Consider the following 20468-nt stretch of genomic DNA (forward strand, 5'->3'; position numbering starts at 1 on the left):
GAAGTTGCAGTTTAAGTGTTTAGTAAATCCTAACATTCAAACTCAGTTGGCCCTCTTCTCTGCCTCCTCTATGTTTTAACTGTCGTTTAACCACATCTTTGTGCGGCAGGATGGGAGTGCTGTCTAGTTAAATAAAATATATGTCTCTCCACTTCAGTCACTTTACTTTGCCCAAAATATTCTTTTATCCATTTGTACAGTCTTCCTGCTGGGGTAGAGCAGGGTAATTGAAATCACCCTGTGGTTGTCTCATAAGACTTGAGGCTAATGGCTGTTCTGGTCCCTGTCAGTCAATGAAGTGCCCTACCTACTGGCTTTTCTTTTTTTATCCACCTTCTTTTCTTTCATCTTAAAAGAACAGAAAGGAATGACCTGCACTGCTAGATCCTGCACTGCTACAGCTCCTTTTCTTTATGACTTTGACTGCAGTCTGAGCTTAAGAGCTGGAGATATGGGTGCCGGGGCATGTGTTAATAAATCACTAAACAACAGGATAAGAGTAAAAGGAAAGGAGGAGATAATTTTGAGATAATGGGTCTGTGCATAATAGGCGAGATGGTTGGATTTACATTGGCAAGCATGACAATTGCAACCTTTAAATGATATTTAAGAGAGCCTGATTATCCCTTAAGGTAATTAAGTTAAATTCTGGGGACGTTTAATTAGAAATAAGTCTGCCAGGCAAGGAGCCACAGCCGAAGGCAATTTAAGTAATTCTGCCCTAATGTCAGGACTCTGGCACCCTGAGCCATTCAATTTCTTTCCATCTTTAATTTTCTTGCACTCCTTTGTCCTCAGCAGAGCAATATCAGGTTTCAGTTTTACAACATTGCTGCAGTGTCAACAAAACAATCTGCTGAGTCATTTGAGACAGTTTACTCAAGAGTTAGCAGTAACACATTATTTGAAAGGGTGCGCATTAAGCTGTCATTACACTGTCATAACCATGTTGACAAATCTGACATGGTTTTATGAAGCGTTAGCAGTAACACTTTATTTGAAAGGGTGATGACGTTTAGTCATTTGACACAGTTTACTGAAGAGCTGGAAGTGATGCTTTTTTGAAAGAGTGTGCATAAGGCTGTTATTACACTGTCATAACCATGGTGTGTCATCTGATACAGTTTTCTAAAGAGTTAGCAATAGCACTATTTGAAAGCGTGCGCATTAGACTGTCATGACAATGTTGAGTCATCTGACACAGTTTACTTAAGAGTTAAGAATAACAATTTATTTGAAAGGGTGTGCATAAGGTTGTTATTACACTGTCATGACCATGTTGAGTCACATTAAACTGTTTACTAAAGAGTTAGTGGGAACACTTTATTTGAAGGGGTGTGCATAAGATAAGTCACACTATATGACATCTGTCATGAACATGAGGGAGGAGTCTTTATGGATGTTTGTGTCTGTTGTCATTAAGTATCATTTGGTCAATTATGTCATTTTCAATTAAAAGTTGACAGTGTTTGAAATGTCTCTGTTATGACAACTCGACATCAACCAAGACAACACAACACAACCTGTCAGTGTTTTGCTATTACAACCTGACATTATCAAACTTAAATAAACTATTTAGCTTTTTATTTTAATATGTGTGGTTGGCCATCATAAGACAATCATAAGTGTGTCATGATCATTTTCCTCCTCATGTAAAGTGGGAGGGTACATTTTGGACTTGTCATAAAGATGTCATTAAATGTAATTACACTGTCAAATGCTTTATAACGATGTCATGAATAATTTCCTGGACTTCAAGTCCAGAGCTGAGTCAGCCAGTTAGGCAGCTAGCTCCATGGCTAATGTACCGCAATAAAATGTACCACTTTACTTGAAGGCTGGGAAAACATTCATGACACATTTATAATAGTCTCATGATGGCCAATGTCAAAACCAACCACATTTTAATGTAACTTTTAAACATAAAGCTGAAGAGTTTCTTTAAGTTTGATTATGTCAAGTTGTCATGACAAATAGAAAATTGGCTTGATTCATGGCAGGTTGTCATAAGACTTTTTTCTCTTGGTTAATGTCAAGTTGTCATAAAAAAGACACTTAAGACCATGTCAACTTTGCATCGAAAATGATATAAAGTTGATATAACTGACCAAATGACAATGGTCATAAACATTCATAAAGGGTCCTTTAAGTTTATGACAGGTGTCATGACATAGTTATGACAGTCTTATGAACACCCCTTCAAAATAAAGCGTTACAACAGACAACATTACAGCATTTAAATAGCAGCTATCTAGCACAGCGTGGTCAACAAAAGTGATATTGTTAATATGCTGAGGGTAGCATCAGTTAAGTTGAACTTGCAAAGATCCTAAGTATAGAAAATAAAAAGATGGATTTTATAAGTGGGTCTGCCATTGTTTTAGGCTGTTTTAGCTAGCAGCACCTTTTCACCTGTGGCGAAAAATGGATAAAAGCAAATGGTATGCTCCAAATGCTTTGTTGTGACAGGTGAGCCTTTAAGTACCACTGAGTATTGTGTTATGGCAAAAAATTGCATCTATCAATTGTAGAACTTCAAAGAGTGCTGAGGCGGTTCTGCAAATAGCAAACCATTCCCGACAAGTGTGAGAAAACAGCATGGGCGTGGGGTTGAGGGGCATTTATCGTTATGCAAATCCTTTCACTGCCATTCAATAAAACAAGCAAATGAGCATTGTTTGAAAGCTTAGTTAAAGTGGAGGGGTGAATACAGAGTAAAGGAGGGAAATGTTACAAAGAGCAAACATAGTCACAGCTCACTGGAAAATGAAAACATGCCGTATGGAGATGGTTGTGTATGGAGACACTGTGGCAAGATCACATTTAAAGGAGATGCTGAGTACCCTGAAGAGTGGATCAGTATTTCAGCTACAGCAAGATTTGCATTTTGGAATATGTAACAGCAAACTTAACAAGCTACTCAGTCCAGCACAATAGGCATGATGGGAAACGTGGGCTGTGGCCATTCGCTATAATATTTTAACTAGACTGCAAAATGTGAATCAAACTCTTAAGTTCTGAAATAAACTAAACAAAGTTTTGCAGACCTATAATCTTTTGTTGCAAAAAATGTACTTCTTCTTTAAATAATCTTGAATCTTTGAGTTTTAGAAACAGCCCCAAAAGTAAATTGTATTTCAAAAGTTGTTCACAGTGAGCTGTGAGCCAATTTGCCATTATTTAGGTGTTTGAAAATTAAATGGTTGCAAAGAATAAAGAATAAAAGTAAATAAATTATCTCAACAAAACATCACTGGTTAGCAAAACTTTTCCAAAACTTAAGAGTTTGAGTTGGGCTCAAAACTATCTAACAAACAAAAGAAAGTTGGCTTGAAATTTTGAGTTTTCTCAACTTTTTAGTTTTTACAGTGGTGCGCATCATTGAAAAAATAGACTTGAAGTATAAATAAACACTTCAGGTTGTGGTTACGCCTGTGAAACAACTGAGACACAAGCCTGCTGAGCTGGTTCTGCAAATAGAAATCCATTCCCAACCAGTGTAAGAAAACAGCATGAGTGTGGGTTCGGGTGGATGTTTCATGTCAGCGCTGGGGGTGAACAATAAACAGAAAAAATTCTCAAGAGTAATTCCAGAGGCAGACACCAAAAGTGTCACCCAGGGCTCTGCTGTATTAATGTATATTGAAGAAACACTTATTACTTCTATATAGTGGATAACTGGGGACGTACCAGCATATGATGTTTCAAATGTTTTAAATAATTAGAATTACAACGAGTATGGTATGACCACATCTACCAGAGTTTCAATCAAGATCTTCCTTTTAATCATATTTTTCTGATACTGTTATGTAGTCATTTAATATGTGTCAGTGATCTAATGTTAGTAGCTTTAACAGAACATAAAGCTCAACAAAAGAATAGTTTGTTGTAATTATGTCTGGTTTTTTTTTTTTTTTTTTAGGAATGAAGGAAATTACACCTTGACACCCATTTTTCATGCAGGAAGGAAAGTAAGAATATACCTACCTAACCACATAGTTTAAAATAATCTTGAAAATTATATAATAGAAATATTAAAGTTACCATTTACACAACAGACTGTTTAGGAATGAAAAGCAGCATTTTTAATTTAACCACGCAACCTGTATCATAAATACATGCCTGACATTTGTAACAAAGGAAACTGCCTAAAAATCAGTCAAAAATTCAGCGAGTTATGATGATTTTAATTAAAGATAGATCTCCTGTCTCCATAGACCCACATGCTTTGTGACACACGGTTGTCCTGTACCAATATGGCAGCCATGTTGATGTGAGATTCACCTTCGAGGTGGAGCAAACAAAATGCAGTCTGTGGGTATTTGAACTTATTGTGCAAAAACAAAAAAAAAATCACAATAAAACAATTGAATACTCGCCTATAACCATGCAATTGCCACCCTTGTACATTAATCGTTATGCAAATTGTTTCAATTTAAAAAAAAAAAAAAAAAAAAAAAAAGAAAGCGCATTGTTTGAGAGCTTAGTTAAGGGGGGGGGGCACTCAGCGCAGGGGGGTATTGCTACGGAAAAGCAAATAAAGTCGTAGAACACTATGAAAGCATGCTGAATGGAGATGGTTTTTGTGAGGAGACACTGTGGGAAGATCCCATTTATAGGAGAGGCCTGAAGAGTGGATCAGTATTTCACACTGACTAACAGCTACAGTAGTCACTGATCCCACTTAGCCAACTTATGCAAGCAAATGCACCGCTACCACACACTATTAGTCAGTTTACAAGCACTTAACTGTGTTACTCTCAACTTCCTGCATAAATATCAAGTTTCTTAATATCATTAGTGATCATGATGGGGATTAACAGCATTACAGATTATTAACAGCCAGTTTTTTCCCTGCAGGAACTTGCAGGAACGCAAAAAAAAGAATAATTTGCTGAATACATTTTTTTTCTAACCTTCAAAAATTGATATTTTAACATATGTAAAAGCAGTTTAATTCAGTCACTAAGGGTATCATTTACATTTGAAATACTTTTGGCTCCTAAAATTACAAAAAAAAGCACAGCTGCAAAAAATCAGAATGACTCCTGACCAAGTAAAACTTGCAAGTATGATGCAGCATATGTTAAGTATGGACTTACTGACGCACATAAAATGGCTTACGAGTGCTCCAAATGCATTTCCTGTTTTGAGACAGTCTAAAAATTAGTGTTTAAAAGTGTTCAGATCATCGTCGCTTGAAACAAAAGCACCGTACAGAGGCTGAAAAAACAGTTGAATTTCGATTTTGAGAGACATCTTGCAAAAGGGGGAGCTGACCATAAACTAATACTATTTGGGAACCCCTGGTCTACAACATTTAGGAGCTGCAATGACGTTGAAGAGCTGACTGACCATCAACAGTCAATTTTAACAGCTAGTCGGAAGCCAATCGCTGACCTTGGCATATTGGAACTTTGTCAGTTTTGAGCTGACCACTGACGGCGTAATGTGCTGCAGTGCAGAGGTGAAGCTGCTCAGGGCGTTCTACGCAGCTTCTGATTAGAACCTTTGTTTCAAAGTCTTTACAAAGCTTGCTGTCTGGGCTCTGAGGTGGAGCTGCCTGGCAGGAGGCCTGTTCACCCCTGAGCTCTGCTCAGACTTCTGAAGCTCAGCTACCTTTGATGAAGGCATGAAAGTTGTCACGGTGCCAACAGGCTCTGGCCACCACTGCACATTGACACTGCTTTAATAGAAACTATTCAAAGTTGCAGCAGAGCTCCATTTAAAAAGAAACAGCATTGATGCAAGAACTAAATATGTGGGGCCAGCACAGGAAGAAAACAACTGGCCCTCAAAATGGTTCATTTATATACACTGCAACAGGGCTTAAAAGATGCAAATGTGCATGTAAAAGTTCGAAACACTTCAGTAGAATTTGCCCGCCAACAAAAAGTACAAACAGAACTGCAACACCAGTGACAAAGTAGTGAAATAAAGACTTTTTCTCAGATGGCAAACTGCAGTCTAATTCATGATGATTTTTTCTTTCTGTTGTTTTGTTCAACAAACCATGTATGAAAATCACAGCTAGCCTAGTGCGTCATTTGGTGTATACAGAGATTCCCTTCACCTATTGCAGCTTTATCAGTTTCCAGGTTCTTCCTGCTGTGGAGCAGCACCACTGATGAGGTAGACTGCTTTCTGAAACCAGCTGCTCAGCAAGGGCATTCAGCTCCAGTGTCCTCTGAGGCCCACCAGTGGGGCCTGTGCATTATAATGACACACTATTTAGCATTCAGCCACTGTGCAATCGGCAGACAGTGCAGTCTAGGGATTAATAATTTTCCCAAAATGGGACACTTTCTATCCCGAGAACAGAAGCACATTGTCCCGGGAATGCTGGGAAATGAACTTGTTTTAAGGTATAATTTTGGCCAGGGTCAAAACACATTGGTCATATTTCAGGGCCACACTGCATGTAACAAGGAGAAATGTGGGTTCCAAACCTGAGCGTTTTAGTGTATTATCTGGTGAAAATGACATATTATTGAGGCAGAAGAACACAACTTCAACATTAATCAACATTATAATGACCAAAATATAAACTCCACATGCTGTCTTGACCTTCTTGACAGTTGAGAATGAAATGCCAAATCTATTGTCCTGGATCCGTCACTGTTTGACTGAACATCCTCATGGAAGTGGCATCTTAAAATTTTCCTATTCTGAACAAACAAAACGTGTTAAAAGAAGTAATTTGGTGTTTTCAAAAGTGATTCTATTAAACTCAGGCAGATTCCATATTCTGTTTGTGTTCAGAGGCTCCTGCTGCGACTCCAGCAGGAGCCTCTTATCGTGCATGTTGCAATGTCAGATGTAGTTGGCCTAATAAAGTTCATGATCACTCAAGGGTAAAAAGCAAAGCTCTAAAAAAGTGCTTACTCACTTGGCGTTAGATTTCAAATTAGTTTTAATGAGAGATTTTGGCTGTCTTTCCAACTGCTGAAGGTAAACCAGTCATTTGCTGCCATCTCTGCCAGATTTCACCCAGACAAGTTTTGGATAAGGGATGAAACCAGTCTTCTTGGACACGTTGGGCTTTTATCTGAGATTCCAAATGTCACAGCAAACCACTTGTTGAATCTCAGTCTGGCACATTTAATCCCTCAATCACAGAGCACAGCGTACACTTTGCATCCTCATTGTTTAATTCAAGTATTTCCCCGCAAAGCTGCTGGCAGAGATCGCTTTATGTTAGTCTAATTCAGATGGTAGAGCCACATACTGTACTTACTTCATTAATGTCAAGTGTCTCAATTCACTGTGCTTTGTGCTTGTTAATCAGTTAATTAGCATGCTTCACAGGTGAACACATACAGCTGTTTCACCGTCATACATATATATATATATATATAAAAATATAAAATAAAACTAGGCACGCACATTTTCTCAATATATTTGCATAAGTTTCCCATGGTTGGCAATGGTTTTCCATTTTATTTTTCCTGGGAAACTGGAAATGGTTTGGATGCATCCACACAGAAATCCACACAAAAAGTGATTTGTCAAAATATTGGCCAAGGTCCTGGGGCTATTGGGTACAACTAGCTCCATGCAGCCTGGCAGGTGTTCTACTGGGAAGACGACAGAGGCAGACTGGTAGAAAACAGATCAATGCAGTGACAGTGTAATAATTAGTGATGTCACCCATAAGTCCCTCAAGAGGCGTTTTGAAGTTCTCAGTGTGGCGGCTTTGATCATTGCCATCTTGGAAATGCCCGACTCAGCTAACACCCGGCTAACCAAAAAATGGGCTAAGACCGGAGGAGCGTGATGAAAATGAGCTTCCACAGAAAACCCTAAAGAAGACTGTCGTCGAAACACTGGTAAATTATTATCATCCTGTTTATTTTCAAAAGAAAAGCTTGTCAATGTCGAGTCCAGTCCTGTAAAAAAGGCTTAAAAAAATGTCTTAACAGTTTTTGTCACCCCTCAGTTTTGATATATGATGTTTTTCTTTTTGGGTTTGTGGTCTGATTCCTCCACATTAAAAAATGCAGCTGTTTTATTTGCTTCTCACTACCCACAATGGGGGAGAGGAGAATATGGCCAGGATCAACAATCACAATATTTTAAAGCATACGGTACAAAGTTTTCTTCTTTTGTCTGTTTTTATGTGGAAATTCTGAATGGTTTAATGTGTTTTCAAAGAGAGGGGAGCGGGAGCAGTTTTCTTTCCTCTTACTGATGACACATGCTGGCCCCTTTTTCTCTGGTTCACCGAACATAATATATTTGTGTCACACGGACGTGCTCGTTGTACAGATAACCAATCGAAAACGTAGGCTGACAAATTTATATTTGTGAAAGGAACATTAGCTCTGATTTTGTGCTCTACATAAGTGCCTTACTAAGTTAAGAGAGGAAACGTCTTGATCGATGTTTGTGATTTTCTCTTTTTGCGCAGAGCCGACCTACCTGGGAGCTCTTTATCTCCCTTCATCCATCTGATGGTGGCGGCAGGCTTACTGCTCATGGCGGTGCAGGTCATCTCTGTCTCGTTGCCCTCGCTGAGGACCTCATCGCGGGCCTCGATGATGGGGTTACCTGGAGGAACTATGACAGGACACGCAAACAGAACTCTGTAAACACCAGGGAATATAGTACTTCTCCACCCTCAGCACCTCATGATGACGAGGCACAGAGCTGACATAGAAGAGATGTTTATGTTTTATAACTGCAAACACAAACTATTGTGAATGTTAATATTGAACTAGGAAATATTTCCATAATCAAGGCCAGAATTATGGATATGATGCATCTTGTTCAAGTTCTTATTTAAGTTACTTTGCTTATTAATTCCATTTACAAGTACACATGACCATATTTAACAGAAATAAAAATATCCAACAGAGATGCTTTTTACACATATTATGTAAAGGAAAACATGAGGACCAGACAAATATAAAAAAACTGCAAAAGACTAACTTAAAGTTAATATAATCTTATTCTGATACACCATATGTATTTATCAACTACTGTTGTGGCAACATATAGAGCTTGATATTGCTGAGTCACTGAAACGTACATAAAAAGTACATTAAAAAAAAGTCACAGTCAGCATAAGTAGTGGTATTCTTGCAAATTAAAGCCACTACAAGGAACTCAAATATTGAAAAATATTTAGTTGATTTTGGAGCCCCCTGTGGACAAAAGGGGTAGTGTTTATTTAACCAATTTTTAAGGTTGGAACCGGTTTATTACGAAGTAAAACATCCACCAAAATAAATCCAGATTCCCTTTTAATTTCAGAAGCTAAAAGTTTCCCTCTGTCTGGTCAAGTCAGTAACTTGCAACACACAATAAAGAAGTCACCTGGGAAGCTCTGACATAATTCAGAAGGTAATGATTACGACTTACTTGGTCTCCCATAGATACAGCCTGTCTACTGTATATTAACTGGTCTAAATACTACAATATTGTGACAGGACTTAATAAGCACACTAGAAACACATTTTTCCTGTTCCAAACCTCCCTGCAGCTGCTGTCAGAGTCTCCTGCAGTTTTCATGGTGAGCTGTCAACCATGTTGCTCAACATGTGAATACATACTGTGTTGTCTAAATGTTGATTAATAGGCATTACTCCCCTCCTTCTAAGATTGAGTGTTTGTGTGCATGTGCATGTTTGTGTGTTTTGCTGCTGTACTTAGCACAGTGATGTCTGCGTAGGCTTCCTGCGGGGGGTCTGTGTAGAGCTGACAAACATATCGACCCTCGTCTGACAGCGAGACATTAGACAGCGACACCCGCAGCTCGTTGTCTGAGAAGTTCACCAGCTGAAAGCGAGAGTCTTTCAGTGCTGAAAGAGAAAAACACACAATAGCTTAGAATTTACATGGCATATTTATACATAATGTAACAACACTGGAACATGTAATGCAGCAATAAATCCATACAACAGTGATAGTAGGATTAGGAGCCATTTTTAAATATGATTCCTTAAAGGTAGAATCAGTAGGATAATCCAAGCTCTTCGTGAAGAGAGATGATTTATTGTTGTGTCTCCTTCCCAGGATATCAAATGCCATCATTTTGGGTTAGTAAAACGTCCAGAGCACAGCAAAATAATGAGAAATACAGGCAGAAGGCAGGGTGTCTGAAGATACTACAACCACCACACACTTGTGGTAATGAGCCATAAGTGATGATTGAAAGGGATTATGTTTGTATGAGTCTATATATTATATTTTTAGGAAAATGTTGCCCATTACGCCTTTAACTTCGGTGGGACAGATATAAATAAATAACCTTTTTTCTTCTCTGAGGTGAACATCTTTACAGTTGGTCACAACCAAGGCTCCGCCCCCTGAAAGTTCATCAAAGCCAAGCTTGATGTGATTAACAAATGCAAATTCATGTCCATGGTCCTTAATTTGCTATGTGTGACAGGGCCCTGATTCGGTTACAAGCTTTTTTTTTTTTGACCCACATAAGCCACTGACCAAAATAAAAGGTTTCCACTGTACTCATGCAGATGAACACGATCCTCATCAGCAGCTAAAACATCATCTTATCTCAAACCTTGCCAAGCAGGTTTTGCACCCAGGCCTACTAAAAATGCAGCCATTTCACAACATCAACCCCAGGTTATTACGAGGTTTTGTTTAATACTCAATTCTGATTGGTTAATTACAGCATTCTACGGTTACCTTTGTCTATCAGACCATTGCTATGGACATAGTTCTAAACATGGACTCTGGAGGAGCAATAAAATCATTTTTAAATTTATATTTTGTGTCAAACTATTGATTTTTTGAGTAAGTAACCATGTAATAAGCAGGAAAATTTATTTTGCATTAATGACCTGCTCACCATGGCTTTCTGGCAACGTCTCTTACAGCCGCTAAAGGGTGTCTTGTGCTTCAGTATGAGACCCAGAGGGGCAGTGAAGAAGAGTTAGGATGAGAAATAAACATTTCATACATTTTTATAAGTTAAATAGACGTATAAGATGCTGCTAGTCTTTTTTATTTTCCCCAGAGGTAAATCACAACTTCACTTTACCGAGAGAAAAAAATACCTCGATCTAGTAAGTCAACAACCAATCACAGCAAAGTGATGCAACGCGGTGTGAAACACGCAGCAATGAAAAGAAAAGGTGAAAAAAAAATCAAAGGACAAAACACAATTTACACTGTGATCATTTGATCCATTCTGTTCAGACAAGAGAAATAAAAGAAAAACCAGGCGGACGCTGAACACATGCTAACAACATGTTTGTATTAACAGAGGTCACATCCTCGGTTTGCCTACAGAGGAACTGAGGACAAAGTCATAAATCCTGTCTCTTCTTCAACTGTAGCCGCTCTCATCTTGCCTCACCTTATTTGCTCACATACCTAAGCACACTCTATCAGCTGTAATGTAGAATGACAGCATGTGGTTAAGATGAAAGCCTACCCGTCTCCATCCCCCTTTGATGTGCTGATAAATTCTGCTCTGATTGACAGCAACTCCAGGCTCTTTGCACTCTCTTAGTATAGATCTGTGTACTCATCCTCTGCTTCTGCGTCTTTTTTCTTGAAGCTTACAGAGTTAAACATGGAAACTTCTGACACAGAACACCCCGAAACAGACATAAATAGATCGAGAAAGCACCAGGCTACATTATGATTTCACAGATAATGAATGGATGGGGGGGGCGCTCCTGCTGTAAGGCCGTACAGTATTTGCCTTCAGTGTTGAGAAATAGACAGAGGGAGATGGAGAACGCCAGTGAGAAGGAAGAATAATAATCACCACAATTGATTTTGAGCATCATTAAACAAGAACATCAGACACATTTGAAGTGATACTGTAAGGCTGACTGGAGAGGAGGCTTTTTGTCAAATTATGGAAGGGCATGGAAAAAAATCTGCATTTAAAAAATCAATCTCAACTTACATAGACAGAAAAAAAAGACTTTATTTATATTGTCTTGCAAAATTCAGGACAGTTACAAATTTTTAAGTTCAGTTACAAATTTTCCAGTGTGGTTGGAAATTATTTGTAGGTTTCACAATGTGACCGCACACTTGTTGCAAATGGGGGTCAAATCTAAAGGGGAACCCTTGATTAGCTAAACTCTCATGAGATCTGTGCACGCTGTACAATTTAGTTTCACTTTTATAATATGACTGTTGCTGTGGTTTATATTTGGGTAGGTTAATGGTCAGGAAAACTCATGGTAAGAAAGATCATTTGGGTTAAAATGACTCACTCTCGCCAAGTCTATGGTGGGTGTGGGGGTCCTGCATGACTGCAACCAAGCTCACGCCAGCACAAGAGAATAGTAAAGAAAAGCAAATTTGGGATTTTTTTTTTATGAATCAATTACAAAACCTGATGGACCAGAATCAACAACTGACAGCAGCACCTGCAGCACATGATTACAGCCCCGTGCCTCCCACGTTCCTACGGCTGTGGTTATAGTAATAGATGATACGAACAAGTTAAAACGCTTAAAAACGCTACAGATAAAACAAGCCGCGTGTTCTGTAAGACCTGACTTGACTTCAGACTCGAAGGCAAAAGTAATGAGCAGAGCTGACTTCGTGAAACAGTGATATTAAAAAAACCTACACTCAATGTAAAGTGTATTTTGGAGTGCTACCTAATTGTCATGAATAATTAAGAACATAATGGAAACATGCAGCTTCCCCTGTAAGTAAGACTCTTCAAATGAGAGAATGCTTTCATTCAATTATCAATTAGTCCACATGAATTAGTAGATCAATAACTTTTTTTACTCTGAATCTAGGAAAACATTCTGATCAAATCATTCATGTAGAATAAAATATAATAGAATAGAATAGAACAGAATAGAAAAGAAGAGAAGAGAACCCTCCAAAGCAGTTGGTAAAAAGATAAAATTGTAATGTTTTTTCCTTCCTGACAGTGTGTTCATTTGTTGTGTTGCTGCCTCACTTTTTTATTTTATTGTTCCTGCAAAAAAGGGATTCAACCTCTAGAGAGTCATGTGACAAATTAAAACACTGCTGTTAGTTTCCTGAGGGTCCCCCCTCTTTATCAAGTATTGCACCATAATTGAGGTTGTATTGTGTGAGTATAAAAGGCCAAAAATGAGTATGTTAACTAAAGGCACCACTGTAACATAGAGAGTTAATAAAATGTAAACTAATATCATAAAAGCTAATAGATTCTCGATGTCATTCGACCTGTTTTAAACCAGTTGACAGAGTGCAGCTGTCACTGCAGGAGGAATCTGTAATAAAAATATGTTTAAAAAATGTGTTTGTAAGCCTGTATAGCTTAATAACAGTCTTATCTGATGAAAAGATGTTTAAAATGTCTGTAATATACCTGTCGTCTGTGCACAATGATATGCATCTTTCAAACAGCCACTGTGCTTCATAATCTGTCACTGATCTTCATAACATTAATAACAAATGATCGGAGTGAGAGTGCGGTGTGACTCCTGCGCGAATCCTTCTGGTGAAACGCTCGCCCACGCTCACCCCTTGCTCCCGCGTCCCATGTTCACCCATTCTCGTCTGGGTGTTGGGTGCTCTGTGCATAAAACGCTGCTGCCACCCTCGCGCTCCTCTCTGTCTTTGATTATCTTGCCAGAAAGTCCGCTCACAACACTCAAAACAAAAAAAAGTTGAAACACACCAGAAAAAGTTGGAATGAAGCAGTCTGAAAATGCAGCATATAAGAGAGATTATTGTTTTGTTTTGGGGTTTTTTTTTGCGCAAAAGCTGATTTCTTCCCTACACAGGCGCCTCACATTTGCTAAAAAAACTTAAATGGTTGGTTTCCATTAGTGCAGCTATTAGTTTCTTTTATCTAAGCACAATGAAGCTCTTATTGTGGCACATGAATAATATGCCTCTAATTAGTGTAGCTCATTCAAAAGCCTTGTTAGCCCTCATTAAAATGAGAGGTCAGACTCTAATCCTAATGGTTTAATTGAATTAAATGTTCCCAGATTCAAACATACCGATGCTGCATATACAAATACGAATGCACTGATGAAAGCATATAATCGTTTTTCAGAGGCAGAGCTACAGAAATATATTGAACAGCGTTCCTGTAAATGGCATCTGATAGTTTAAGGGTGTTAGCATCTGAATTATTCTATGTAGATATTGGTAGTACAGTAGATATTGGTATTTATGTTATTGAAAGGACAAACAGACTCTGTTCCATGTACCTCAAATTTGTACTTGAGTTAATGTTAATGTACATTTATCTTTTGCAAAGTAAACTAGAAACCTCTCTCAACCCCCTTTCCTGTCAACTCTATAGCTGTCACTGCCAATACAGGCAAAAAGCCCCCAAAAATAATCTTAAAAAATACATATTTTGTTTACAGCAAACAGAAGGGGACCTAATACTGATCCCTGTGGGACACCGACATCAACAATTTGTGGACTCAATTTGAAGCCACCAGGCTTTCAAGAAAGTTCCAATCACGAAATAAAACACATAATTTCATGTCTTGTTTAAAGCTGAAAGTTGCTGTTATGTTCCAGCAGGTTTCACCTTTTCTCTTTTCAAATGTTCCAATAGATGTGGAGCGAGGTTGAGGTGTGGTGGGTCCAGACGGAGAGCCAGGTGACCCAGCACAACTTTCAAGAATAGATGGACTGCAACTGAAAAAGTTCAACCAAGGAAATGGATTGGAAACTGCAACTCTTCCATTAAGGGTGCAGTTTATAAATCACCTTTTGACTTTACTTTTACCCAGGGTAAAGCTTCTGTGTTTGTTTGATTCTGTATCTTGGATAAAAATGTTTTTCTGTGTTGAAGACATTTGCTTGTTACACTGTTCTACAGAAGTTGTGATCGATTTAGTTCTGCCTGCTACGGCTGATTTGTAAATGTTTTTCCAGTCGACATAATACTGGACTTAGAAAATATTGTATTAGCTGTTAATTGACTGCTTTCAGTGGTCAGGGAAAGATTCTGGTCCTTGAGCGCTTCAGTTTGCTCTTTACATTTTGATTAAAGCAACAGGAAAAATCATCTTAATGTTACTTTCAACGTGAGCTCTGCAGGAGCAGTTACTGTAAAGTTTTTTGTGTTCGCTGAAGAAACACTTAAGAGTTCTTTAAGTTGACTGAAGACAAGTTAATTGATCTTATCCATGCTTGTTGCCATTTTCTGTCACAGTTTTTCATGGATGTAGTTAAGTGTCATGCTAGCTCCCAGTGAGCACCAGCAGGGATGCCAACATTGATTTCCAGTTGAAAATTGGAAGACCTCTTTCCAACCAGCCAAAATGCAGTCACACCATTAACATGTCACAAAACACAAATTTTGTTTAACCATTTTGATCATTTGTTCAGTTCTAGGTTGAAAAAGAGGCAGTTCTCCAAAGTCGAATTTCATTTGTAGGTGAAATTTGGTCTTAACGAAGACGCATTTAATGTTCAATATAAAATGTTTGGAATACAAACTGTAAAGGCTGTGTGCTGCCAGAAAGAAGCTTCGAGGACGTCATGATGGGAGAAGTCATTGATGTAAAAAAAAAAAAGATTGTTTCTTGCTGTCGCCAACGCACATGCTCAAGTACTAAGGCATACTGGTCACAGCCTCGATTGTTCCAAAGGTAACTGTGGAGGGATGTATTACAAAGAGCAACAAAGAAGACGTGGTGGATGAGTGGGTAAAAGACAGGACTTTTGTCCTGATAGCCATGGTCCTACATGAGGCAATTATTCTGGCTTTCAGTGACATTAAGCTAGTACATGCACATAACAGTGGATAAAAAAATGTCACCCTTGCAAACCCAGTGAACGCTCAATCAACACCTTCAAATTTTTAAACATATTTTTGATGGAACAAAGTGGTCTTGTTGACCAAATGAAACATAATGGTTTTGATTCAGAGCTCTGGCGCTAGACTACAAATATTTCATGAGATGACAAAAGCAAAAATAGTAAAATATGCTGCAATGCTACAGAAAATCCATGGTCTGCAGCTGGATTCAGAACCGCAAAAGGAGTCACTTGTTCCTTGTACCAATGTCCTAACCTTCAAGTTTCAGAGAAATGCCAAATTTGTGCAATTTGCTCTTTGTAACAAACAGGACAAAACTAACAAATAAACAACTCACACTTTGTACCGGGGAGCATCCATCAATATTTGAATGAAATATTTGGTGTGTCAACAATTTGAGAAAATCCTTGCCAATCAGATATAATCCATTTCACAAAAGCATTTCTCAGAGATCTCATAATCCTCTTATGCATCCCTTCTAAATAAGGCATTGTGGTATAAGCATGAGCTGAATGAAAAAACACTGAAAAGAAAGACACCGAGGCTCTGTGGCAGCGAGGCAAGGACACAGTTCCCCAGGCTCAAGGTTTGGGACGACAATACTGTGGGCTTAGAGATACAAGGACAGAGGATGAAGAACAGCCTGGTACACTCAGCAGGGTTGAACACAGTGGTATATTTCAGGGGGAAAAAAATGGCAGCCCTGGCAAAGAGAAGGTGAGCTGGACAACACTGCAGACAGTTCTTTTATTGGTACGTCAGAGCACACTAGAACACACATTTCACTCTTCTTTGTGACCAAAAAAAAAAAAAGACTGTGACCTTTAGCTCCGTGCTCTTTTTGCCCTGTTCTTCCTCTCTCGTTCTATCATATCTGATAACATGAGAAGGACATCACAGATGCCTGACAAAGGTAATTGATAGTCAAGTCTTTAGAAGAGAAGTCTGTCCAAACTCTGAAAGGCTGTAAATTATCTGATCTGTCAGTTTTTACAGCTGATGGTGATGAAGCTAATTTAAAAGCAGTGATAAGACAGCACAGAGCTGTCCCGAAGAACGGCCAAGGAGACTTTGAAGCTGACAAAGTGAAAGTCTCTCCTATTCAAATTACAGAGTGCAGTGTCACTGGTCATGCTGATAAACAGTATGCCAGCTTTAATGAAGCCTGTTGTGATCACGGCATGCATTTATGTTTCAAATAGCGTGGATGTGCACCACTCTCCATGCCAAACAGAGTAAAACTCCAGGTCCAGTAAAGAAAAACAAGTTGATTGCAAGAGCAGAAAATACTGCAACATTAGTGCTGTGTCACCTAAACGTGTGGATTAACGGGTAGATGGACGGATGTCTTAAAGGATCTATTTGGGTTTAAGCAGTCTGAGCCAAACTGAGAGGCTATCTTCGAAAAAGGTACAATCTTCTTTAGTGCGAAATTCCATCTTTGTGTATCCACAAACCATGTTTTGCTGCTGTCAGGGCATCAGTAGCTCAGATCATAGGAAGTTCAGCATGGATCAGTGCCAGTGATGCCAGTTCTCCCCCGCAACATGACCGAGGCGCCCTTGAGCAAGTCACAGAATCTTTAAAAGCTTGGGGCGCCTTGCTACATGTATGTAGAAGCCTGACATCTCTCGTACAAAAAAAGATGTGTGGAAAAGTTGTGTCCAAGTTCAACTGTAAACTCTTTGGTTTCAATTTCACCCAGCTCAGCGGGCAACTAACTAACTAATTTAATCTTCTGCTCTGCATATTTTAGACAAAGTGACGGGCTTGTGTTCAACAAACTAAGACATGTATTTGGATCAGGTCTGAAGATTTGGGAATAAAAGATTTTATTTTCTGTGCCACGCCTTAAAGTCTTACTGCCACCTTCTTGCCACCCCACGATTATTTCTCTGGATCCGCCCCTTATTTCAAGCTTGTGTGCGTCAGTGAGAAGAGAATACAAATGTGTTATTTCCCCAAGAGGGAAGTCTTCTTCTTTCTTCTCTTCTAAACAATGGTTTGACAGATTCGTCCTTGACAGTTGAATGTATGTTTGTAACAAACCTTTGCTTGACAGCCTGGACAAAGATATAACATAATTTGTTTAACTCAGACTGCTGAAGCACGTCACGTAGCTTTAGCTGAACTTTTAAACTTTTTTTCATAAGACTGTGGATTTTGTCCTGCATGTTTTACAGTTTAGGAGTAAGGATGACTGTGAACAACACATATGTATAGTATATGAGTATACTATTAAAATAGACTTTAAACTTCAGACTCTGTATACTGGAATCTTGTCCAATCACCCATCACATAGCGCTTTTCAGCCTGAGCTGGACAAAGTGTTTTCCAGCCTCTCATTCACCCACACACATGCAAACTCACACACAGTGGGTGGTCAAAGGCACTGGCCCACTCATCAGGGAAAATTTGAGGTTTAGTGTCTAACTCAAGGACACTTGAGCATGTAGACAGGAGGAGCAGGAAATCATAATATCTCACAGTAATAACTGGCATGATCAAAAGAGGTCACTCCTCAGGAAATTGTAGTAAACACAGATCATTTTAAGTGTTTCACTAGAAACAAACTTTGAGAAACACCACTGCAACCATTGCACTAGCATAAATATTTAAGTTGCCTGTCTGACCACTAGAATGAATAATATTCATAAATGTTCTTTACCCTTTTAAAGCAACTGGAGACTCAAATCTACAAAAGCTTTCTAACTATGTAATTTAAGGTCTTGTGTACATATTAGTAAGCATCTAAAAATGATTCTCCCTCAAAGAAGTGCAACGAAACCTCTCTGCTCCCACATAATCTGCCTCCGAGTCTGAGCCGATCCAACAACAGGAGCTGAGGCCGTTACGCCTCTCCGGACTCCTTTGACAAAAACAGTAATTTTACCTCGCAGGAATTGATATCAGTTTAAAGCTACTAAAAGGAGGACTTCACTGGTTATGAAACAGTCAGACTTTAATACAGATGCCTCCATATGTTGTACATACATAAGCAAACAGGACCATCTGTGAGAATTAATTTTTCTGTATAGTTATTCTTAGTGCCTGCTACTGAGTCACATTCTCCCTGATGTTATATTTTGTGGTTATTAAAATGGAAACACTACCATTTTTGTTCATTGGGGGCTCCAAAATCCACAAAAAAATTAAAGTTCTTTGTATCTTTAATGATTAGCGGCCATTTTTTGATTATTAACCATAGAATATGGTTACCTTTTTCCAATGCAACATGCTCTATGCCCTTCTAAAGCCCCTTGAAACTTCCATGTTGAATGAGGTAAAATTATTGCTTTTTCCACAGGAGACTGGTGGCTGTGAAGAGGGCACAGATCAAGGTCTGCAACCTTGACAATCAAAAGAGCCACTTTTGGCCAAAAAAGAAAAAAAAAGTCTGCCTGGAGCCAGAACTATTAAATTCTCTCTTTTCCCTGAGGACTTTTTTTTTTTTTTTTTATTTGGCATCCATAACTAGCTCAGGGAGACTCAAGAGGACGAGCCACCGTCGAAATTTAGAAGAAAAGGCACAGAGCCATAGATGTAGTCTATGACACACATTTTAGCTGACAAAATATTTTTTGGCATATTGGCTACGTATTTTTACAGTAAAGAATGTAAAAATCAATTTATACTGTAAAAAAAATTGTTGAAACAACTCAAAATTTCAAGGAAAGGTACTGCCTTGGATAGATTTGTGAGTTTTGAGCCCAACTTAATCTCTTTAACTTTGAAATAAAGTTTAAAGTTAAAGTTTAAGTTTTACTGACCTATAATCTTTAGCTGAGATAATTTACTTTAAGTCTTTAGATAAACTTTACTCTTTGAGTTTAGAAACTTTTAACTAACATTCACTTTCATATCAATGAATTGACTCACTGATTTTTTTTTTAATACAACTTTTTGGGGTTTATAAAACTAAAAGATGTAAATTTATCCAAAGAAGAAAAGTTAATTTTCTCAACAAATGATTTGTAGTTAGGTAAAACCTTTTCAAAATTCTATTTCAGTATGTTTCTTTGAAAGTTTGCATTTTCTCAACTTTTTCATTTTTACAATAAATTAAACTTAAAAGCCCACGAGACGCATGCGGCTTCAGAGCCACAGGTTACAGAGCAGCGGCATAGATGGCGGCTTCAGTTTCCTTTCAGAAACGGCTGTCTGATGGCAAAATAAAGTGGTGAAAACATGTGTTTTACTGCCCTGAATGTGCTGCTCTCATAGTGACATCTCTACTCTGTACAAACTGGGAATGAATCAGTGAGCCAATCGTAGATGGGTGTGCCAGTCAGTAGAGGGGTATCCAGGTGCAGAAATCTGATGCTAAAAAATCCAGACAAACTGATTAGGTGGTACTTTTCTGGTGGCTAAAATAAGTTTTGCTGCTGCACCTGTCTACAGCAGTCCACAGCAGAAATTTGCTAAGCTTCTAGCATGAGGGAGTTGTCAATCAAAACGTGATCTGCCACACCTGCACAACCTTGGGAAAAGATATTCACAGCAAAATGTGCTGTGCTGTTTCTAATAATTATAAACACTTTTTTGCTTAATGAGATGCAAAGCTTTAATATTATTAATGATTAGATATGCATTTTTTATTATTTAAAGCCAAATTTCAAAAGGCTTTAAACCCTTTCAGCATTTTTCCTGTTACTTCCTCAGATAAATACACATTTCATGTTTTGAAGTTATCATAAATATCCAAAAGTAACAGGCAAATGGAGAGAAAATTGGAAAA

The 20468-nt window shown here is 38.4% G+C and overlaps 1 protein-coding gene across 5 annotated transcripts in view; it reads right to left on the bottom strand.

Annotated features, from left to right (window-relative positions):
- Positions 1–20468, bottom strand: part of cadm1a (cell adhesion molecule 1a) — a 570965-nt gene that overhangs the window by 110191 nt on the left and 440306 nt on the right. For all 5 annotated transcript variants that reach the window (XM_084730382.1, XM_084730385.1, XM_084730384.1 and 2 more), the window contains 2 exons: positions 9651–9803; positions 8422–8559 (listed from right to left, as the gene is read on the bottom strand). In XM_084730382.1, the coding sequence (XP_084586508.1) occupies positions 8422–8559; positions 9651–9803 (291 nt within the window). The remainder of the gene's footprint in view (positions 1–8421; positions 8560–9650; positions 9804–20468) is intronic.

The sequence above is a fragment of the Lutjanus erythropterus genome, chromosome 11 (assembly GCF_056507025.1).
Source record: "Lutjanus erythropterus isolate fLutEry1 chromosome 11, fLutEry1.hap2, whole genome shotgun sequence".
NCBI lineage: Eukaryota > Metazoa > Chordata > Actinopteri > Lutjaniformes > Lutjanidae > Lutjanus > Lutjanus erythropterus.